Genomic DNA, 25,750 nt, shown 5'->3' with positions numbered 1-25,750 from the left:
TGTGACTTTAACTGGTGGTTCCATCATTTAACTACATGCAGAGTCATGGCTGACCCTTTCTGATCAATTGCCAATCCATACAGGTTTGACTGATAAAAGAGCCAATTAGATTTAAGCAAATTAAGGGACATCACCAATGTCAACCACTTATTAAACTGAATGCTGAATTCCATGCATACAAAACACTAATGCACTGAGCCCCATTAAGCGTTGAAATCCTAACCCCATTAGTAACTCCAGACCTTGAAGGGGTAAAGGGCACAGGAAAGTTTCATATTTATGGATTAACATTTGGATTCCGTTTTTATTTTTTTAATTCTTTTCCTAGAACTCTTGAACCTGTACCATAATGCTATTCAAGAGCTCAGATTAAATATATTCTTTATTTCTAAGAGTATCTTCATGCTAAATATGAGCATTATCTTATTACAAACAACCTAAAAATATAGTAATTTTAGAAATACAAAACACTTGCATGCACAAAAGTAGGTGAAGATCTGCTACGTAATTTTATTTTATTTATTTTTTTCCTCTTTTAATTTTTATTTTAAAATTGTGGGGTACAATTTAGGGTGAGGTATACAAATATTCATTGTGCATGTACCCTTGTGGATGAGGTGTGCCCCCCCACCCCATGCTACATCATTTTAGAAAGAGAGAAACTCCTCTAGTTGCCAAAGTGACATTTAAAATAAAAATTTCAAATAAAAAATGTGTGCTAATTGAGAGCTACCACTGGTCATCTAGGTGCTAGGTTTTTTAGTGGTATCATCTTGCCTTCTTTATTTCCTATCTTCAAATAATTTGAATCTATCATATTTTTAAACATATTTTTTCCCACTGAAAAAAGAGATAGCTATGGGCAAATAAGATGCTTCTTAATCATCAACTAAGAGATGATATATCATGGTAAAATTATTTAGATCATGTCCCTTTCACCTCTCCCATCCAAATTCCTATATAAATTAAGAACAGTTCATCCTATGCCCACCTGAGAAAGTAACCACTATGGGGAAGAATCAAAGAGTGATGAGTTGGTACAATTTGAGAATATTTCTTACCTCTAATACCATCATCCTCTTTACAGTATGGGCTCTCAATTTTATCTACATGGCCACAGTATTTCTACATTGGACAGTAGTATACAGAGATCATATTTTTGCAGCTAACTCCAAATAAGGTTGCTAGAGGCGAGGCCTGTGTAGGACTGAGCAATGATAAGCTTACAACTTAAAACTGGTAATTAAGCTATCTTGGCCAATTTATTTATTCATTCATTCACCAATTATTCATTATACACCTACATGTGTCAGTTTGGTCTAGGCACTGAATATAAAAATATGAATAAGAAACAGACCCTACTGTATAGGATCTTATAACTAGTGATTGTGACAGTAGGATTAAACAGGTAATTTCAATATAATTGTACTCTGAGATACAGAAAGGCCCTATATCAGCCTTTGTTGGCAAGAGATGACTTTCTGATGGACTAATTTTGATATTGAACCTAACAAAATGAGTAGTACTTGGTCAGATAAAAGGGTTAAAGGGGGTTTTATAAGCCACATTTTATAGCAACTATTAGATAAAGAAAAAATAGCATTTTTATTTTGCTTAAACCTTCTGTTATTATGTTTTTAAACAATACTGAGAAGAAAACATAGCTAAGGGTATTATTACAAATCTTGCATCATCCAGCATTGAAAGATACTAGAAATTCAACACCACCATAAAAGAGATCTAATATTGAAATCAAGGAAATAGCAATAATGATAATAATCCAAATATAATGGAAAAGTAAATAGAATATAGGACCTTCTATGTCCATAAGTTGGTTCAATTCTGTATATTGGTTCATTTATTATTCATTTCAATATGAAACACAGTTCACTGGACAAAGACATGGAAGATTTCTTTAATAACTCTCAGTACTAATTTAATTCTACTTAAACACACATATTCCAGCAAATGCCACATGCTTTTCGGCATGATTTTTATGTGTAAATCAGGATAATATGTTTTCAGATCATTAAGTAAAAGGAAGCATGAACTAAAACCTATTTAATCAATGAAGTATCACCTTTAAACTGCTACAAGGTCATAAAAAAGATAATTTCAAAGCTATAAGTTTCCTAATTGTAATCAACAACAATCTAATGATAAAAGAAAGTATGTCCTAATGGCTGTAATAAACTCTAGCAAATCACTATCTGTCTTTAAAGACATTTGCTTCCTCTTTGGTGAAGGGCTATCTCCCAAATTCTGGATTTCTGAAGATATAAAGAGAGTGAGTGCATGAGCCCCAGGAAGTGTGGGCCCACAGAGCGTTATGATAATGACACAGATAAGCAGCCACAGTGCAGAGGTGAAGATAAGCCTCAGTTAACAGTTTGCCTCAGTTCTACTGCACCACTATAAAACAATATTTTAGTTTGCATAATGCTAACCCTTCTAAGACAGATATCTTCATATAGTGCATACTGAGTTAGCAATAGGAGCTTGCTACCTTTAACTGAATCATTATATATGTACATCTAATTATTAGATTATACATTCTTAAATGCATGAACAATGAATTAAATTAGCTCTATTTTCTCAATATGACATAAATTACTGTGAATTACAAAATATCTAAATCAGTGTAAATACCATAAAATAAATATTAACTTATTAAGTATTTTATATACCCTGTTGAGGAGGTATTACTATATCACTAAAATCTCCCTATGCCACTGATTACTCTTTAATTTCTAAATGTCAATAAAGAGTAACACATAATAAGGTTTAGGGTCACCATAGTTTTTTCTCCCCTCTAGCATGTGGGTTAGAGTGAAAAGTAAAGATATGCATACCCAAGGTTTCCTTCATGGGGGGTTTTGTTTTGCTTTGTGCTTTGGTCTCTATTCTTAAACACACATTTATTTAAATTTAATTTTCTTTTTAAATGATTGGTTCATGACATATGATACTAATATGAGTTGATCAGTCCCCAAAGTTTCTTGTAATCATTATTTTCTTAAATAATGTGGCTTCTGACATTTAGAGTTTCAAGTGTTTTAGTAAACATTCATTCATTAAAGCTAAAAATGTCTTAAAAGGTAGATGATAGTGAGTGGTTTTTATGATATATCAGGTAATGAATCTTTTATTGGGGGAAGAGGTTCTACACTAACTGCAGGTCCACATTTATTTTTCTCCAGTGATGAGGCATTCACTGTTCTTATACTCTTCGTGACTGGATGGGGATTTTCCTGCCCTGCAGATTGCTGACAACAAGATTTTAACATTCTCCCTCAGTCCAGAGCACACTGTTTCCTGGAAACTGGGCTTCAGGGCAGACGTTAGATGTCCTGGTGTATCCTTCAATATTTTCAGAAAACACACATTCCTGGATGTTAGGCATGCTTTCTGTCCAAGGGCCATCCATGTCAATCCTAGAGGGAGTTTTCTTCTTACCAATTAGCTCCCACAAATAGTTAAAACAATGGGTTGATTGTAGATCAAAATAATGGTAATTGTGAATGAATTAGGTCCATTTTTATATAAAATTTTAAAATAAAAATATCCACATTCCAGCCCATTTCACATATGAATGTGGCACTGCTGAACTGTTAATCATTAGGACAAAGGATTTTTTTTTAACTTTACAATTTTTTATTTTAAAGATGTGGGGTACAATTCAGGGTTAGGTATACGAATGCTCATTATGTAGGTAGCCTTGTTGTTGAGGTATGTCCCCTCTCCCCTGGCAGCTTCCCTCAACTGCCAATCCTACTCCCCCTCCCCTGGCAGTTTCCCACCACTGCCAGTCTCTTTCTTATAGTATTATAATAATTGTTCAAGGATTTAAAGGTGTTTTTCTATGGTTCAAATCGAGTTTTGCTGTTCTATCACCTGCACCCTACTCTTTTTTGTCAGATGGAAAAATGGTTTTAAGTATCCATCTAAACTAGCTCTTCAGAATACCAGAAATGGAAGCCATTTACAGAAGAAACTAAAAGCTCAAACTGCAAATAGGATTTAAATCTAAGTGAAGTCTCAACTAAAAGCATTTCCCAATCTTCTTAGCATGCAGAAATCCAGAGTCATGTGTGACTGTACAGGACATATACAAGTTCAAGGGCCATCCTTAACACACACAGTGTCAGATGAAAACAATCTCAACAAAACAGTGAAATAACATCAATAAAACAGAACAACAACCAGAAGAACCAGAAATACAACTGAGCCTCTAAGTTCTAAAATAAGAAAAAAAAAAATTAACTCCAACAATAAACAGGGTGATCAATAGAGAGTTAGTTCTAATGTACTTATATAAATTCGATAGGTTACATTTTTCCTAGACTTACCCCCTGGAGGCATTGCAATCATTATAGGATCAGTTATCAAACTTCCTTGGCTGTTTGAAATATTCACTTGTACAGTATAGTTAGTAAAAGGAATCAACCCATTGATGAGCACCCAAAGGTTGGTCTCTTCACCACTGTACATTACTTTTGTGCCATTCAGAAGAGTGTAGTTATTACCTGCTGATTAAAAAAGAAAATTACTACAATTAGTGTGTATTTAAAGGTTCCTTCCTGCTATTACTTGAATATTTTCTTGCGTCTCTAAATATACTGTACCAAATAGAACTATAATATCACCACCCTGAGAAGCATTGCACATGCTCCTATAAACATGAATAAATGAAGAAAACTTTTATTTTACTACCTTATGAACAAAAATGTTACATGGGTTAACAAATCTAATTCACTCATCACAGTGATCAAAATAATTTGATTGATCTTATAAGATAAATGTAGCATTAAGTCATGTCACAAGTACCATGCATGAGCCAAAATAATGTATAGTCATATAAATTGATCACCTGATGAGTTACTTATACTTTTTAAAGTGTTTTTTTCATACATGTTTTTTGATATGCTGAAAGGAAGAAATAACACTCTTCTCTCCAATAGAGTGGTTCTGGATATAAATAGTATACTCAGATATGGGTCAGATATTTTATATATCGTCAATTGAGGTATTTTCTGCTCATTCTGCTTGAGAGGTGGGTTGACTTCTTTCTTTCTAATGCTTCTTCAGATTAGAATTAGTCAGAATACCCTGAAAAGTAACTAGGAATGGGAGATAATTTATGCCCACCTTGACCAGAAGGTCTATTTTTCTTAGGTTTATGGGAAAATACAGATGCTCACTGGCTGTATAAAATAATTACGTTCAATGTATCTTCCCCCAGGTCACCACCACCACCCTTCCAAAGCTGAAGCAAACCCACTCTCAAATCTCAAGATCTCCAGGATAAAGGAAAGCACTGCTGCCTGATAGCAGTATTTTCTCTCTCTCCTTTACCACTGGGTTACTTTCAAAGATAAGAAGAGTCAGAAACTAAGGTTAAAATAAGAATAGGGCTACAACTAAAAGCTGTAACATTTCTTTCACTTTCTATATTCAATACTTTCCTGAAAAGTTTACATGAGGAAATTTTTCCAAAATGCTGCTTAATTTTGATCAATTTTAGGAATGTTATAATTTAAAACACAGAAAAATGAACCACTAGGAATACCAATATTTACTTCAAATATCCTTCTTCCTTTGCCAAAACACTTTTTATTTTATATACTTTTAATCTTCTCTACACTTCAGTAGATATAGGCAAATGAAAACAAAACAAAACAAAACAAAAACCCAAGATATGGGACTTCAGGGGGAAAAGCAAGAATATTTGTAAGATCTCCACATAGCATTATAATCTTTATTGATTACGTTTAAAAAATAGAAGATGGTCACATATTGAAAGTTATCATGTTGTATAGTAAATAAAACTTAATGACCGCATTAACTAAAAAAATATCATATTTTAGCACAGTTTAGTAGCAAAGTATAGTGCAAAGGAAAGAAAATAAATTTAGTTGTCAGAGAGTCCTGTATTTGAATCGCTCTTTCTACTTTTTTAGTAATGTGCACTTTGCTAAGTCACTTAATATTTCTGAACCCCTGCTTATTCATTTGTGAACTGAGAATGATAATACAGGACTTACATTGTAGTGTTATTGTGAAAGTTAAGTGAAATAATTTGCTTACCATACTCAGCACAAAATAACAGCAGATAGGAATGACGTTACTGTTTTTGTTGTAATCCATACAACTCATACATTTCAAACATTTAGAATTAGCAAGTGATTGAGAATTATATACCCTGTATTTCATTTTCTCTGTAGCTATTATCTACCTATTAAATTATCTACCCCTCCCAATCTAACAATATATTATTTAAAAAATTTTAAGGTTTTTAACAAAGCAACACTAATCTCACTCACTACTGTCATGCCATTGTCCCACCACACTACACTTCAAACTGAAATTAATGAAGATCAAATAATGCAAAAGAGGCTCTGATATCTTGTTATGACTTGAACATTTTCATGAAATGTGGTAAGGAAGACAAAAACTGAAATTATAAAACATTTTTTAAAAAAGATACTTATAATACTTTTGGGACAGAGGAAGTAGTTGAAAATTTTATTGTTGCAAAATACATGGGTGTTAAGTGTTTTTCATGACCAGAAAAAAATCCCTAGTGGTATACAATATACTTTTTTTTTACTCTGGGCTTAAAATTGGCACATCCAGATGAGTGGTTGATTTCAAAGGGAATAAATGGTACTGTGTGCAAAAGCATGTCAATGATAATTTGTATCTCTTTCAGTAAAGCTAGATGAGGCATATTCATAGCTTAAAGAATGATTTCAAATTCCTAAAATAGAAACAGATAATGTACTCTTATATATGTGTAATATACACCAGTAAGATGTTTTGAAACCTACAAAGCAGCCTTTGATAATTTCTTTATGCATTAAAAAGATATTTCCAAATTATATCATTTTCGCTTTCATAGGTTCTTTACAATTAACTAGTCAGCTTTATTCCACTGAAGATTATTGAGCTAGGCGCTGATGAGACCGTGCCCTGAATGCCTAAGACATAGTTTCTGCACACAAGAAACCTGGTTAAGATTAAATACAAGTCCCTTCTAACCATTGCCTAAGGAAAATTACATTATCAGTATCAGAAGATCTCCTGAAGTTCTCATGAGATAGTTCCTGGGAAACATCTTCAGTTATAGCTGAAACAACTGTTGTTATTGTCACATGCCCAGTTGTAAAATTTCAAAAAGGTCAGCCTATCCTACAGAGACCTAGGCTGATGCTCAATTGACTCTGAAGTAGAAGAACTGCATATCGTCTACGAAATTGAAATTTGCAAAACAACAACGAAAATTCTAAAATTAAGCCATGAGAATGCAATTATAAAAATGTCTAGCAAGGTACAAATAAAAGATCAATGAGTACACATCTATGATTACAATATTGGTGAAGATTTTTCCCGTGCATTTTGTTTGTTTTTGAAGAAAATTTTGAGCTGTAAAACAAACACTATTGCTAGCTTTGAAAATGACATGGCAAAGGGAAATATATTAAGTACCACTTTATTCTAAGTTTCCCAGATAACAACATTAATACATGGTAATTATACAATTAGTTGTAACATTAAGTTCTAGTTATACAACAATGATTACTCAGTAATTATAAGAAGTATATAATTACTCAATAATTATGAGAAGTATGCAATTACATAACCATTTTGCTCAGCTCGAAAAAAAGAACTTGTACATCTCCAGGAACCAAGCAGCTGAGGGAGTCTAATGTTCTCTCACCCCTACTAACATACAGTTCAATTCACAGACCTAGAGCAACTGACAGAATTTCAACCCTCAATGAATCTCAGAAATCTCCAGATTCAAAACCAAAGCAGGATCCACAGATTCCGGCTCTTCCTCCACTTCTTTCTCACTGTCGTCCCTTTCCTCCTTTGACTTTCAGCAATCTGAGCTCTGGGTATGGAGGAAAGAGTCTTAAAATGCAAGTCCTAGATTCCCCCTCTTAAGAGGGTTGTGCTTTACCACTTTTCACTGCATAAAACTGTGTTTTCAGTGGGCTAGAAAATGCAGCCCCATTGGTTCAGCCTCAAAAACCAAGCTTGAAAATGCTAAACTGATAAGCATTTCCTATCACAGGTGACCATTCCTGTCTGGTCAGCCTCAGATTTGACCCTATTTGTGAGTACAAGTGGATGTTGCAGGCCCTTTTATGCTTCAATACTCTGGAACCTCAATTCCCTTTTCCTGCCCTAACCTCACTTGAGCATTGTGGCTTTAAGTTGAGTTCCCCTCCTTCACTCTCTGTGGATTGGTTGGAACCATTTCACTTTAACTGAGGATTTCACTAAGCTCTTTGCACAATGAGGTTGTCTATACCAGTGTTCCAGTGTTCACCTACATCAAAATCACCTGTGGGCACCTCGTAAAGATTCATATACCTGAGTTTCATTCCAGACCTACTGGATGAGACTTCCACAAAGTAGGGCCCAGGATTCACTGGATGATTTTTCTTCAGCATGTTGAAATTTGAGAACTACTGATTTTAAACGTATTTAATCCAGATTCTGGTTTGTCTTAAAGAGATCATGATAATTCATTTCCTGTTTCTAAACATATTTGGCATTCTTACTAATGATGCCTTTGACTATAGCTTTGGACTATAAAATGTTTGCAATGTTAGTGAAATAAAATATCTACAGAAAGTGCAAAGCTAAGGTTTAAAATAGATCTCTCTTTACAGACTACAAAACTGAATACAATTGTTCTGTAAGAAATTCTAAAATACGTATTAAAACAATTTTTAAAATGAGTAATCATTATTGCACACCTGAAAACAATAAATTCAGAATTTCTGATTTAAGTATTACTTCTCTCTCTCTTGCTTTCTATCTTTCTACTGAGGAAATAGCAGAAGGAAAGATTCTTTATGTTGACCAACATCACACATTCTAAGTGCAAAACAAGTTTTATATAGATCATGCAACATATTCAAATAAACTCCTACTTGCTCTTTCAGGATATTCTATACCCTTAAGGGTCTTGAAAGAGCTTAATTCATTTGGTCCTACTCTCCTATTTTATTTTGAAGAAAGAAATGTTAAATGAGGAAATAGTCCAACAAAATCTCACATGAACAACAAATTTTCCTTGTAAAGAACCTTTTCTTGAGCTTCAAATATGAAGTACTACTAAAATGTTAACAATATTAATGCCTATTTTCTATGATGAAAAGCTTCCTTTTAATGCTCTTATTTGTAGTATATTAGAATATTTTTTGTGTAATTATTTTTTTAAGCAAAAAACAGCATAAACAGGTATTTTCACATGTATGATTCAGGGATGCGTAAATGATTGCTGTCCCCAGGATACCATCCTGTGGGGTTCTCTAGATTGAAATAACATAAATGGGTATCCTTTTCCATTCTTGTTATAATCATTGTCACAAGAATTTTAATGCACCATATATTCCATAATTTTTTTTTCCTCTGTGCTGTACTGCTCTGACCTTTTCAATATTCTATAATTTGACTGGCTGGCCATTTCAGTTCTCTCCTTTTTACAGCCTTATTAACTTGTGGGAAAGAGGTGAAATGAACAACCAATCAGAATACATAATATTGCAAAGGTCAGCGTAGTCCTGTACAGTATCATCACACACGGAATACTGTATGCCAGGCATTAACATCCTGATATCTTATTCATGTGACAAAGATTGTAACAAGAACAGAAAATGGCACAACATGAATCCATTCTCATGACAAAGATTATAATGAGAAATGACAGCGAACAAACCAAACTGATTCTTGTTACCTTGTGAGGATTTTATATGTCAGACCTGGTCTTGCTTTAAGTTAGCCTTTTTCTGAATCCAATTACACTTTAAGGTAGGAAAGGTATTAACTAATTTTTTCACTTCTTGTTGTAAAAAAGAAAATGCTACATTTTTCCTGTATTGATCTCAATTTTACTATTGTTCGGCTCCATCTCACTATCCAAGAATTCTGCCAACAGCAAAATCAAATGACCTCGAATTGTGATCAGGGTACAGTGGCAGAATTAGCCCTTTAATGTGAGCTAGTAATTCTAGGTCACATTAGATAACCGGTATTAATATTTAAGTTACATTTATTTATTCTTTCTAAAGATATTATTTTAAATTACTTCATCCCAAAAATGATAGTGTCCTCCAAATTCCATCATTGTAATAGATCTCATGTTGATAGGTTGCTGGTTATTTTTTTATTTTGTAATTAATTTTGGAATCAAAGGGACCTATTTCTGGCCTTACATTTTTTACATAGAATACACACACACACACACACACACACACACACACACACACACACACACACACACAACCTGTCTTCTCCATAGAAATTTTAGAAAGAGAAAGAATAAGTAGCCTGTGAATCACTAAGACCTCTTGAGGACAGTGCTCGATTAATGCATCATATTTCTTATATTACTGTAATTGTGATTTTAATTAGTTGTCTGTCATCCAGTAAAAGCTGTACTTCTTTGATTCCTCTTTAAGTTGGCCATTCTGCTAGTATGACAACTGTAATTCAAGGAAAGGGTATTTCATCCACTCACCAAAAGATGCTTCAGAATCATGTGCTTGACTGTTCCCATGCAAGAGAACAACTCTATAGATACTAAGAAACTTTTTGTTTTGTTCTGTTTTGAATTTTTATTTAATGCATGGGCAAGGGCACACCTAAAGTTGGATAATTATTCTTCTAAATATTGCAAATCATTTAAAAATTTTGAAGCATTTTTTTTCCATCAAGTTTGCTTTATGTACCACAGTCAGATTTTCCTAAATGGATCTCATTTTCTTTAACACCAGAAAGAAATTTAAGAGCAGGGAGAATAGGCAAAATCTCTGTACCTTCTGTTAAATATTGCTGCAAACCTAAACCTGTACTTAAAATAAGGTTCATTAAAAAAGGAAAAATATGTGTAGGTATATGTTTATATACATAATTATGATATAGTCTATAGAGAGCATTCACTACATATTACATGTTGTACCAATATAAGTCACTTTAGTTCACTATATATTCATAAAGAGAGAGAAGGAATTCAGAGATTTACTGTGGCTGTGGTGAATTAGAAAAGTATGATCTATGGCCTAGTTTCATTAACCATGTTGTTCTCTGAAATGTCAGACTTTTTCTACTTATTTTTTCCTCCTCTGGGCAAAGTGTTATTTTGCTGAGCCTTTAGTGCTACTGTGATCAGATGGATAACTTGGTGACCATTATTGATTCTATAACTGAGACTATTACCCATTCTTCATTCAGTAAAATGTTTCAAAATTACTAGGATAAATATGTTTAAGACAGTTCCTCCCTGAAAGGAGAGCAGCCATTTTGGCAGTACAGTGTTTGGGTGAGGATGATAGCATGTTTTGCTGGTGACTTCTACCTGCTGTACTTGCTCCAGTCACACAGTCAGGTGTTCCTGTTCTAGTTATGATCTCATAGTTTCTGTGGGTCAGGAGTCTGGCTTGGCTTACTGGGATCTCTGCTCAAGATTTCAAAAGGCTTCAATTAAGGTGTCATCCAGGACTGAAGTCTCATCTCAAGGCTCCAATGAGGAAGGCTCTCCACCAAGTTCAAGTGGCTGTTGGCAGCATTCAGTTTGTTGCAGGCTGTCAGGACTGAGGGTCTCAGTGTCTTGTTGGCTATCAGCTGGAGGTTGCCCTGAGTTACTAGTTGTGTGCTACTTGAAGGTCATTCTCATTTCTTCCCGTGTTGTGCCTACCCAGCAAGGCAATTTGATGTACCAAAGGGAAAGAGTTTCCTAGCAAGATGGGTTACAATCATATGGAAGTGATATTCCATTGCCTTTGTCATATTCTATTGGTTAAAAGTAAGTCACAGGTTTTGAACACACTCAAGAGGAGGAGATTAAATAAGGACATAAACACCAGGAGTTGGGAATAATTGGATACCACCGTATACTCTGTGTGTTACAGTCTCTGAACTGTGGATATGAATCACATTGCTAGGAAGAGATTTTAGAATAAACTATGAACTTTCAAAGGTTTCTAAGTTAAGTAATACCACAGAATTGTCCTTTCAAAATACCTAACAAAATGGACACAAACTAAGAGAACAACAATATTAACAATTTTAGCTGAAATTTGTCCAGGTATAAGTGCACAAAGGAACAAAATAATGACATTAATTTGAAAGCTAACAAAGTAAGGCATGATAAATTCCTGCTCAGCATAGTACAGCACCTAACTCTGTTCCTAGAGTAAGGGATAAAAGCCAAGAAAAGTCCTCTCCAATCTGAAGAGAAACGAACTGAGTAGAGTCTGCAGATTGGAAGAGAAATAAGTGCTGGCCATCCTGCCAAACATTGTGCTGAGTTGGGGAAAGTAGCTGATGTTACCAGGAGTGGGAGATAAGGTAAATAAATGAAGCAGGTGCTGCTACAAAGGACAAGTAATAGGATCTCAGAGGGAGCAAAAAACTGATAACCCTAGAATTCTGCCCAATACATCCTTTCACACTCTCTATTTCACTTCTGCTCTCCTTGTGCATTAATAGTAATATCCAGTCCTCAAAGTTTAGGCTGAGAGAAGACTAACTAGAACAAGAGAAGAAAATAAGTAGAATGAGCTAGAACAAACACAAAGTCTGGACAGAGCTGCCCATACAAGGCATAAGCAAGATGAATTTGAAAGATGAAATAACATACTAAATATGCATTCATACAGCCAAAAGAAAATAAATAATTGTAACATAAAAAGACAAAATAACTATGCAGCCTCAGGGAAAATGATATATATTCCCTATAAAATGGAAACAGATATTGGAGAGTCATAAAAACAAATTTAAAATAAGAAATAATTAACTATTTATTAAACAAGTTAGAAAAACCAAGGAATAGAACAGAGCTAAAAACTAAATCAATAGCCTGATGGAAAGTCTTGAGGTAATCATGATTAATGTGCAAGAAAAAAAAAATCAGGGAATTATAACAATCAGAGAGAAGATGATAGATAAGCAGAAAAATTATCAGAAATATGACATATATGTGTGTATATATACATATACATACATACATATATGTTAAATAAAAGGGTAGCTAAAGGTCATGTGGCACTTGACCATAGGGTTGCCAATCAGTTGCTTCCACCTGGGTAGTTTGATGCTTGATGGGGTGAAACAATGGTTCAGGGTCAATTAGGGATTGTTCAAAATGTCTCTAAAATTGTTGAGAATCCAGAAGCAGAGCTATAATTTTCTAGGGCAGTTGAATAGTGGTGCTGCTGCCAGTGGAGGAGTCCTGCTGTACCTTATCTGGAACACAGCTTGTCTGGACCATGCCATTTGTGTTTTCTGCACAAGTCTGACTCTCCAGTTTTGCTGAAAGCTTTTTGGGCTGCTGAATTCCCTTACAGTAATTCATCTTTGCCTTAATTAACCAAATTTATTTCTATTGTTAAAAATATTCTGCCTTACTGAATAAAAAGAGAAATTTTCAACTTCTGGATTGATTCTCTTGAGTAAAAAAAATTTTTAAAGAGTGGAACAGGGTATGTGGAAAGAACCTTTGTTGATATAGCCCTGTGTTATTTCACTGCACTATAACTTCTTTAATGCTTTGAATGTCTTTCATTACTTAGTATTTATAAACTCAAATTACTAAAAAGGAAAGAACTAGGATGAAAATAGGTTACAGACAGTCTCCTAATTCTACAAACCTAGCCTAGGAACTTTGCCAGTGGAAATCCAAGTGCATTGCTTGGATGATAATGATAGCTGCTGTTCCAAAGCCTTAACAAGAGTAACTGACGAGTAATTAATAGCTCCTTGGAAAAAAGCAGTATGGGTTTACTCTTTCAACTGCTTCTGAAAGACTTTTTAAAACTTTCAAAGTTATATGCCTTCCAGAAGAAAATCAGAGGTACGTATTTGCCCAAAACATCCCCTTCCTACATACTCTGGTGAAGATAAGTAAATGGCTAAATAAGGCTAGAATAGTTGCTGAAATAACAAATGCAGTGTTAACATTGCCTTGGAATTTATTTTAAGAAAATTATTAGATAAGTATACCAAATATTGCCTTATTCCAAATATAATAAAATGAATTACTAAATGGTATAATTATGCCTATGCAAAAATTTGGCTTAAGAACCCAGAACAGGTTGTTACAGTCAGAGACAAGAGAACTATAATGTGTTACCATGAGTCCCAAAATAAGCATTCAGTATGTAAAGGATCATAGGACATAAATTTGTTTGTAAAGCAAAGATAGTTTCATATACAAATGTTGGCCTCTTGAGCAACAACTTAATCAATTTGCTTTCCAATTTAAAGTTTAACTGTTTTTCTTTTTTAAATCCCCCAGATGGTGGCTTTCCAGCCTGAATAATTATAGAAATGATAATAACCAGTCTGGATACTGTCAAGGCATTTTATTTACCTTAACTCTTTTCTTCTTGGTAACCTAGACCAGTTGGTTTGTTCAGCTCCAAAGTAGATTTGTAAAAATAGATAACATCTTTGTCATGAGAAATAATCACTTACCTAACCGTACCCTAAGAATGCAACTTATAGTCAACAATTGTGTTAATGGTCTTTTTAAAAGAAACAATAAAGTTATTTTAAAATGTGATTTTACCATAAGAAAACTGAAAAATGTGAACAGATTTTTAACAATATTAAAGCTACATATTTAAAGTCTTAATTCTTGAGGGACTTCCATTGTCAGTATACAAATGACAATTATTATCTGCTTTCTAAACATGTTCATAACTCATAGATGCCAATAAAAATATTCAGTTCTTCAGGGAAATGATCAGAAAGAAGCTGGCTAAAAAGCAGACCTGGGGATCACCAATCCATAATCAAATATCTAGATTGATTGTGTCACTTGCACTTGTATTGATTTCAATTGGAGTAGCTCACCCAAGGGAATAATAAAAATGTGGAATAAAACTGATTTATGAGAACAAAATAAATCCTTTTGTGAGTGTAATGAATTGGTACTATTTAACCCTTTCAATCACAGAGGAAAAAACTATTTATTTTTTTAAAATGCTGAGCTAGCCAAAAGAAGTCATATCAGAAATGCCAATACTGCCAAGTGCCATTACACTAAGCTGTAATGCTGGGGAAGAAATTCTGCCCTAAACTTGATAGAAGGCAATATTTGACATATAGCATATTTTTAGCTTTCCTGGGCCAACTTCTATGTGTCATCACAAATGATGGAACTGCAGGACCCAAAGTATTATGTAATCATTCAATAAATGTTTATTATACTTATTTTACATGATTTATAAGACAGTTGAGAAGCAAAAACAAAATATAGGGGTACAACATTAACTACATTTATTTTTTTCTCTTAATATAGGTGTTCTTTACTCAAGACTTAGTTTATAACAGTCAAGTTGAGGGCTATTCTAGGAATAATAGGAATATTCAGGAGAGAGAGTGTTCAGCATAATTTTGCAAAAATATTGTAGATCAAAGAAAAAGAAGATAATCTGTACATAAAACCAAAGCAACTGTTTGAGTCCATCAATTGAGGCAACCAGTCAAGCAGGTGATTCAATGATAAAAGTCATTCATGTCATGTTCCTTGAAATCCAGTAGACAAAACATTCCCAATAGTTTGGCATTGATTTAACTTTTAGCTTTTCCACTGTGTTAATATCTTATACCTGTGTTCTATACCTGTGCTGTCTAACACAATAGCCACTACCCACATATGACTACTGAGCACTTGAAATGTGGCTAGGTGGCTAAAGACATAAATTTCTAATTTTATTTAATTTTAATTAAAATTGATAAGTGATTCAGCTACTGGAAAACTTTTAAATATGTTTGGAACAACATAGTGTGTGAATCTACTTTCTGAATTGAAAACTGTGAAATCTAGATACAGATGATTTTCGTAAAAAATTCTGAATTAAATAATCTGATAAATGCAAAATGCACATATAATCTCGGTATGAAAAAATAATGTATTATTTCATTATCACCTTTAAGATTTTGTTTACATGCTGAAGTTACAATATTTTGAATAGATTGAATTAAATATACTACTAAATTAACTTTGTTTCTTTATACTTTTCTTAATGTGCATACTAGAAAATTCAAAACAACATGTATAACTTATATTGTATTTCCTTTGGGTAGTGCTGTTCTGATGTGTTAAAGGGAAAATCAGAACACACATTTAAAATGCAGAAAATAAATGGAAGAAAATCTTCAACCAATGGAAGAAAATCTATTTTCCAAGATCTGCCTACATAGGTGAGGTGAGATTTTTATTCATAGACTGCACAAATTCTGTTCAATACACTGCATTTATTTTTTATTTTTTATTTTTATTTTTTGAGTTGGAGTCTCACTCTGTCACCCAGACTGGAGTGCAGTGGCCGCTCCCGGCCACCGCAGCCTTGTCTGATGGGCTCCGGTGATTCTTCCGCCTCAGCCTTCCAAGTAGCTGGAACTACAGGCACGCACTACCATGCCTGGCTAATTTTTTGATTTATTGTAGAGATGAGGTCTCACCAAGTTGCCCAGGTGGGTCTCGAACCCACAGGCTCAGGCAATCCACTCACCTCAGCCTCCGAAAGCACCACGGGATTACAGGCTGAGCCACTGAACTCGGCTCAATGCATTTGCATTTAATTCACCATCCTAAGAAAGCTGATTTCAGAACTACTAGGAAGGGACTGTTATAAGTGAATTGATTTGTTATCAATTCTGTCAATTTGCCTTGTACTGTCATGGTGCTTAATGAAAGTATATAAAGGTAACTTTATTTATCCTCACTGGCATAAAAAGGCTTTTAAAAAAATTAATACATTTTTCTATTTACAATGAAACATAATTTAATTCAGTCTGATGGTACCATAATTATTATAGCATAATAATTTATCAAGTATGATAACTTTGGCACATATACCACACAGAGTAAATTATTAAATAGGAAACAGGGTACAAATCAAAAAGATAATAAGAAACTCTATTATCATAAAGGCATAAATTACTTGGGAAAAGTGGAATTGAACCACTTTAAATTGAATGGATTCATGTAAGAGCAAGATAATAAACAATAATTTAAACTGGTTGAGCTTCTGAAAGAAACTGAAACCCAATATTTTTAACATCTCTTGCATGATGAATTTAAGTTTTTTGTTGCCAAGTTTTTTATGAGAGGTTTTAAGGTTTGTTGTTTCCTAAAATTTTCCGGTAAATATGCTATAAGAAGACATGTTACAAAATACTCTCCTCTTGTTTTCTTTTAGCTTCATGCATTTCTTCTTTTTATGATTATAAAAGAATATTTGCTTATTGAAAATTTTAAGACTATATCAGAAACTATGAAGAGAAAAGTTAACATTATCTAAAAATCTCAAGATTATCATTATCTTGTTAATATCTTGGTGCATTTTGGTGTATATATTTCATATTTGTTCACAGATATCTGTTATATGCTTCTGTGTCTATTGTCATATTTTGCAATTATAGAATCTTTTGATAGCTTTTGAAGCCTGTGGCTATAATAATGTAAATATATTTTCTTATCAGTAAATATACATCTGTATAATCTTTTTAATGGATTCACTATAATGCCTTCAAGTTAGAGGTTTCGGAATATCCACTCCCCTGGTTTTTAACTATACAAATAAACTCTGTTAGAAACATAATTTCATAAATATTTTTGTGTGCACCTATCTGATTATTTCATTGTACATATTCTAAGAAGAAGAATTTATGGGTTTCTCAATGGATATGAATTAAAATGAATATTTTAAACCTCTAATATTTACCTTATAAGCTTATTTTAACTATTTCAAATGAATTATTGGAAGCAAATGCTTAAACAGTTTGGTGGCTTATTTTAAATGATCATATTGTATGGGTTATATTGTGATGCAGAGCCTGAATTAGAACTCTTTCTGTTCAAAGTAATGGTGCCCATCCTGCCTATTAATGTGTTTTATCCAGCTAAGTTAATGTAACTGAGTGGGCTGGATGCATGTTATATAAATGTAAGGACTTTTGTATTTTCTGTCTGCGTGGAGCTGGAGATATTGTTAACCCAGAGATTTATAAACATTTAAAGAAGATGTTGATTGAAAATAACATGTTTTTAAAACACAAATGTAATATCAATTATTCTTCGAACTATATAATAAAAATAAATAAACACAATCACAATCATAAAAATACCTGAATATAACTATAACAAGAAATATGAGATATTTATGAAGAAAATGACAAAACTTTACTGCAAGACATAAACAGCTTAAATAAATGGAACCATAACATATTTCCAGGTGAGAAATATTTGAAAATGTAAATTTATCAAGAATTAATTTATATGAAGGAGAGCCCATTAAAAATATCAGTGAAATTTTTTCAACTCTATCTAATGTTTAGTTAGAAGAATATACAGGTGAGAAGAGCTAAGATTTTTTTAAAATAAAATGAACAATAAGATGGAACAGGAAGACAGTAGCCTCATCCATAAGATTAAAAATTATTTTCCAAATATTTAAGATGTTGAAAGCACAAAGATTAAGTCATCATAGTGATGATTCAGAGGAATAGGTATAAAAGGAAGGAATAAATAGCCCAGAATTAGATGCCACTTAAATCTCCTATAAATTTAGCAAAATAAAGCAACATATATTTCAACCCTGGATGGAGAAAATATTTTTTGCAAAAATAAAGCAGCAAAGATTTAATTATCAAAAATTCAAATCACTACATCCTAATCTCATAAAAAAGCTAGAAAAGATAAATTGAATATGATATTTAAAACTATAATGACTAGTAATTACTATCCATAATAATTAAGTTGCCATAAATATCAAAACAAATTTTAAAATCTCTAAAATATTCTGGGCAAAGTGTGTGAGCATCCCAAAAAGAAAAACAAAGAAATAGAAAAAAAAATGTGAAAAATGTTTGACTCAATAGGAATAAAAGAAATGCAAATTAAAGCAACTTATCATTTTTACCTATCAAATTCGTATAACTACGGACAGATGAACATATTTGTATATTGTTAGGAGACATGTGAAATAATGTGATCTTTTTTGAAAACATTTTGTCAATGCATATTAAGTGTTTTAAAAAATATTCCCAACCTTTACTTTAGCAATTCCTTTTTAGTTATACATATTAAGGAAAAATGCAGAAGCATGTATTAACAATAATTATTCCTAAAAACAACAAACCTAAATGTCTAATGATAAGGAAATGGCAAATACATATTGACACACCCATACTATGGCAAGTTATATACCTATTGAAAATGCTTTTAGTGAGTGTTTTTGTGTGATATGAGAAATATTTGCGATATAATGTTAAAAGTATAATGTTGAACACAAGATGTGTTTGTAGTAAGATCTCAGATACATTATATTATGAATACACATATGTATATCTGTATAGAATAAAAAACTGAGGCCAATAACACATTTATAATTTGCATCATTTTGACAAAACTATCTCTGAAAAGTGTATTTCAATCTAAGCCTATAGCTACTAAATTTAAGGGATGTTCATCTGTGTAGCAATTGAAAAAAACATTTACAATTCTTTGTTGTTGACTGCAATTCTGCCAAAATTCTTAAAATTCTGTATGAAGGAGGTCTTTTCTGGCTTTTCAGCCTCATCTATGCCATTCTCTTCTTCATTTACTCTGTCCCATCCACAATGGCCTTCTTTCATTGCCTCAAACCCACAATTCTTCCTTCCCCACATCCTTCAAAAGTGCCATTCCCTCTGAATTCCTCTCTGCTCTATTCTATAAGGTGGTACCTAGTCATCTGTTATAGTTACCCTATATGTCATCAGCTTAAAAGATTTTCCCTGAACCTCCAATTTATACTGTTTTTTCTTATGCAATATCTTAGTGACATGTTATTTTTTTAATGATTATTAAAGTTTGCAATTTTATATTTGTATGTGATTACTTGATTAATTTCTATCTCCCCTTGTATATCACAAGATTCTTTAGCAGAGACACCATGCCTATGAGATATTTAGGTATTTTCTAAGTATGTAAGATGTTGAAAGCCCCAGAATGAAGTCAGCTTATGATGATTCAGGGAAACAGTTATAAAGGGAAGGAAAAAGTCCAGAAACAAGCACCATTGTTCATATAAATATAAATCTCTAGTCAGTTTAGCAAAATAAAGCAACAGATAATTGAACTCTGGAGAGGGAAAAATTTTCCACTGTACCCCTAGCACCTCACAGTATTTCTGCCTGGCTCCATAAAGCAAGTTAGATACATGCTTGTTTTATGAGTGAATGAATGAATTAATATAGAAATTTAATTCTATGGTTTCAGATTTTCTGCTACTCAGGTATAAAACTTCCTCTGATATCCCCCCAAAGATATAAGACTAGAAAAATAAACCACAAAATTTATTTACAACCCTGTTTATAAAGAAAGAATTCAAATTCTCTGAAAACTATATAGCTGTATTTTTCCTAAATAGTCTACTAGGATCCTTAGATTCTGTGTCACTAATTGAGTAAAGTAACTCATGATCTTAAGAACTTCACATAAAAAGTTGTGGATATTAATTCTGTGTGGTCCCTCTTAGTATATAAAATGATGATGATTTAGGAGTCATCTATGATTACTTTTTTTTTTTTTTTGAGTCAGAATCTCACTCTGTCACCCAGGGTGGAGTACAGTGGCACACTCACAGCCACCGCAACCTCAACTCACTGGACTCAGGCGATCCTTCTACCTCAGCCTTATATGTAGCTTGAACTATATGCTCAGCTAACTTTTTAATTTATTGTAGAGACAAGGTCTTGCCAAGTTGTTCTGGCTGGTCTCGAACACCAGTCCTCTCGCCTCCGCATCCCAAAGTGTTGGGATTACAGACTCATGCCATTACTTCCAGCTTCCTATGATTACTTTCTAAGGAGTCAAATGTGAGGTGTGAAATCCTTATAACTCTATGTGATAATGAAAACCCATCACCAACCAAGAGAGTTCATTGCTAGACACCCACAGGAAAGGTTTAAGAATGAGAAGAAAATCCCCTGCTGTAAGGTGTGTCTTACAGGCTGGAGAACACAAGCCCAGGTAGATTATTTTCTGTTTTCCTATGTAACTTACTCCTCAATTTTCTTCTAACATCAATTCATACTGACACCTATCTATTGAGAGCTTCTTTGGTACAATGGTTATATATTCAGTCTACAAATATCAAAAAACAGACTCTATATTACTCTTTATTCAACAAGCACTGAACCCTTGCCAAAACAAACCATGTAGCCAGCACTAGACAAGTGTATCAGTGGTATACAATTATAGGTTCAAAAATATCATATATTTGCTCCATGGCTGGCTTCTCCATGAGAACCTTACCTATGTACTTAAAACCTCCAAATCAATCAAGTTGTGGTTTGAAAATGATTTGAGCAATTGTTTGTTTTTGTTTTTGATATAGTCAGAATCTCACTCTGTCACCCAGGCTGGAGTGCAGTAGCATGATCACAGCTCACAACAGCCTCGACTTCCTGGGTTCAGGCAATCCTTCTGCCTCAGCCTCCCAAGCAGTTGGAAACTACAGGCATACACCACCAAGCACAACTTTTTATTTTTTTTTTTTTGTAGAGATGATGTCTCGCCATGTTGCCTGGGCCAATCTTGAACTTCTGGCCTCAAGTTATCCTCCCGCCTCAGCCTTCTAAGTATAAGGATTATAGGCATGAGCCACCATGTGTGGCCTGGAGTATTTTTAAATGCTTCAAATACTTTTTCATTTCTTAATTTTTTTCATTTCTTAAATTATCCCAAGCTTTCCAAAGCCAAAGGTACATGATTTGGGTGATCTGCTAATTGTATTCTGCTTCTAACAGGCTCCTTTCGAGAAGAGGTGGGATGATGTGATTCATTCATAAAGATGCACTGCAGAATCTGAAACATGAACTTGAGCCACAAGAACACTGACATCCACTCATTCCTCTGTGGGTTGCATTTCCTGACTCTGTGTGAAGCCCACGGTTACAATTTGCATTTCATCATTACGTCGCCACCTCAACAGACACTACAGCATGGAGTATGCACTTGTTCATTATGTCAAGAAAATAGCCAATTAGATATCAGACACAAATTCAATAAGCTGCTGTGTGAGTGTTGAGAACAGATGAGTTCTTAAACAAGTTTGATAAATTAATGCTTAACTCCATTCTTGTGGAAGAATATGTCCTAATTACACATTTCTATAGCTTTATTGGCCATGACATGATATACAATCAGAAGTGTCAATATATTCAGTGGGTATATATTCTATAGTCAAATATTTGAAATGACATATATCTTATTATTGCCCATTCATATTTTTGCTAACAATACAGCAATTATTTTTAATTCAGATGAAATGCTTTTTAAAATTTCCTGTGTATTTATATTTGTGTGTATTTATGACTCCAGAAATGTGTTAGAACCTTAGGCAAAAGTATAGCAATTATATTTTTATTTTTTGCATATGAGACATTTGCTTTCCAAATAGGAAGGAAATAATTTTCTCTCTTTTTTCTATGTCCTTACTGCTTTTCATATTAATACTTTCTTGGAACATAAAAACCAGTCATCATTTCTAATATCTCTTGTGTTGATTTTAAAACATCTGAAATGATCAGGAACAGAAGTCCAGGGTTATAGTCTATAACCAACAACAATAACAAGAAACATGACACTTAATTTCTTCTAAGTCTCTAAAATAAATTATATGGTGAATAATTATAGAAAGTAACAAAACACATATACAATATCTTTAACATGTCTGTGCTTGATGAGTATTTGTGTGTGAAATACTATCACCTGCTACTTTTGACTTTCACTGAGTTTCAATTTTCATGCACTGGGGTTTTATTTTTTTAAATGGATAAAGTGGTACTTTCCTTGACCTTTCCTTCTAAAAATAATGGGCCCTGAAATCAGGAGAAGTGGTCCTCCAAAGAAGAAGATCGACATCAAGCCATATTATGCTGCTTCTACAGTTGTGTGGTGTACATTATGCTCCTTTTCTCTGTCCCTCTTCTCTTTCTCCAGGAAATATACTTTATAAGATCTCAGGCGAACTCACTCTTGCTGCCTGACCCTCTAACTCATTACGGGGAAATGAATTCAAATTGCTTGAAAAGAAGCTGCCTCTTTTATCTTCCCACTGACTGACAAGTAACTACAAAGTTCTCCGACGGGATTCCAAGTTACAAGCTGTACTGCATCACTGGAACAATTCCCCCACTGGCGACTTTTCCCAGAGGGCAGCGTGTCAGATATACTGCATGGCTTGCAAGCACAGCTCTGAAACTGCACATTTCCCTCCACACTAAAAAACAGACATCAGGGACTATAAAACAAAGCTGTCCCTTTCCTAACAGCATTAGCCTTCCTACAGACTCCTTGGAAGTCTAAGAGGTTCCCACATATAATTATCTTCTTTACATTTCCAAGAAAACAAATGCTTCCTTATCTTTTTTTTCCCTTGTAATTTTGATAAAACACAATTTATTCTGGGAGGAAAGGTATCCAGAGAACCAGACTGTGTGCAAAGAACTCTGAATTTTTCTAGGTAACCTTGAAAGACAGAATATATTGCCTTAGTTTTTCAAGATTTTTTTTTACAGATTTATAGCATTTGAATATACTGATACTTTAAAGCACTCTTTCTGGTAACTGGCAACTCCTGAAAAAGGTAAGCCTATTCTGGGTACGAGGATTTAAAATGTGCATTCATCTAGTTTAAATGCAGCAATATCGTCTTCACTTGGGCAATTTCAGTTTCCCTTTATTTTCGCTTGTTTCTAGATGGGGATTTATCCCAAGGGGCAAACACTTGATACTGACATTGGGATGAGATACTGACTCCAATTATTAAAGAAGAAAAAGTTTATGCTCAGAGAATGGGGGTGAGGAGCCATCCCATCTATATTCCTGTTTTTCTACCTTGAAGTATTCTCTTAAGTCTCTAAAGCACCCTACTCCTTCCAGCTGTTACCCTTGTAGTGAAAGCGTCATGTCCCTGCTCCCCATGATATAATCTCAAAGAACGACCATGATATAATCACAAAGAAGTACTCCCATCCCTCAGTACTTCCCTAAAACTATCATGCTTCAGATATACTCTCCTTTATTTCTCTGACCATGTCATTTAGTTTTGCAGTATCGTCAGGGTTTTTGTTTGATTACCCCTCACAACTATTGGAGAAAGAAATACAGGCAAAATATGAGAAATAAGGAAAATTTAGCATTACACAAACACCAAAAGAGTTTTCCTGGATAATCATTGAAATGTACATGAAGATGCCCTTCCACCTGTCTGTGGGCTTCTACGTTGGGGCTTTTGATTCACCACTCAGAACTCTTTATTTGAGCCAAAAGCACGGTGCTGCTCTACCAGCTATTTGTAAAAATACTTTATAGAAATAATATGTATTTATTACAGAAGATTGAATAATTACTTTAAAAATGAAAAATGGGAAGATAAGCTATTCCTAATACAACTACCCAGAGATCCTATTATTCTTTCCAAATTTCCATTTGTGTCTTTTAAAAATGGTCTTAAAAACTAGCCAAGCTTTTAAAAACATTATTTTTTTCAGGGTCATCAGGTCTTACAAGCAAGAAAAGTATCTGAGTAATGCTAATTTCAAGCTCTTCTCCCTCCCTCCCTCCCTCCCTTCATTCCCTCCCTCCCTTCCTTCCTTCCCTCCCTTCCCTTCTCCTCCTCTTCCCTTTCCAATTATTTCCTTCCACCTTTCCTTTTAAAAGACTCACTTGGGGTTGGAGGTGGATAGTCTGTAAAAAAACAAAAACAAAAACAAAAAAACAACTGAAACCTCTCTACATTCAGGAAGAATTTTCAAATAAAATGATTCAGTTTCACCAATATGATTTGATCAATTGCCTTCCCCCCCCACTAAAACGACATTTCCTTTTGCTAATGCTGAAGGATTGTTTTTATTTATTCTCCTTTTTCTTCACCCTCAGTCATCCATATCTCTTTTCCAAATAAATATCTTTATTCTTTGACATAACACAAAATGGGGGTTAGGAGAATGAGGCATTTGAAGACGAAAACCAAGTAGCATCCAGTTTTTCAGAGCAGGTGAAAGTTAACAGCGCACAAAGGACTCGCCATTAGCACACCCTGGTGACTTGCCTTAGAAATTCAGACTCAAAACAGTCTGTCAGGTTATCAAGCAATGAAGATCACTTCCCAATTCATTCAAAAGGAAGGATAATGAAGAATTAAACAATTTGCAGAGGATTCCACATAACCACTTAAGAAAAAAAGGCAGGATCTGTGTACTAAGTTACAGTATTGTCTACAGGATCAGTGCGAATATCCTAGAGGAGATTTTGTAGCAAAGAGGCTGCTATTTGTAAACATTATTTTGTAGGATTTAAGAATATTTTCTTTATATTTTCATAAAGTTATTTTCTATTTTTCTTCTTGACAATTATATGGTTTTATAATATTTACGGTTTTAAATACTTTTGAAACTTTATAAAATGAATTAATTCTGAATTCTCATCGCATATTATTGTCATTTACCAGCTGAATAAATTAAATAGAATTTATAACTTTAACAACAGTTTTACATAAGCCAGTTTCTACTGCTATGCTATAAATTGTTTCAGTTTTTATTCCTAAATTTACACACTTATTTAAAAACATCAAACATTTACTATGTATCATGAATAATGATTATAAATGCATTTTGCCTATGATTTAAATGGCTAGTTACTTCATATATATGAAGACAAAACATACTGAAG

The 25,750-nt window shown here is 33.6% G+C and overlaps 1 protein-coding gene across 1 annotated transcript in view; it reads right to left on the bottom strand.

The window, feature by feature from the left end:
• LOC103255181 (usherin) overlaps window positions 1–25,750 on the bottom strand; it is a 465,104-nt gene that overhangs the window by 308,863 nt on the left and 130,491 nt on the right. The window contains exon 18 of the mRNA XM_008053149.2: window positions 4,350–4,529. Within this exon, the coding sequence (XP_008051340.2) occupies window positions 4,350–4,529 (180 nt within the window). The remainder of the gene's footprint in view (window positions 1–4,349; window positions 4,530–25,750) is intronic.

Source organism: Carlito syrichta, unplaced genomic scaffold (assembly GCF_000164805.1).
Source record: "Carlito syrichta isolate Samal-C Ts95f unplaced genomic scaffold, Tarsius_syrichta-2.0.1 Scaffold287916, whole genome shotgun sequence".
NCBI lineage: Eukaryota > Metazoa > Chordata > Mammalia > Primates > Tarsiidae > Carlito > Carlito syrichta.
The sequence above is the reverse complement of the archived record's forward strand: the minus strand, read 5'-3'. Positions and strand labels throughout refer to the sequence as shown.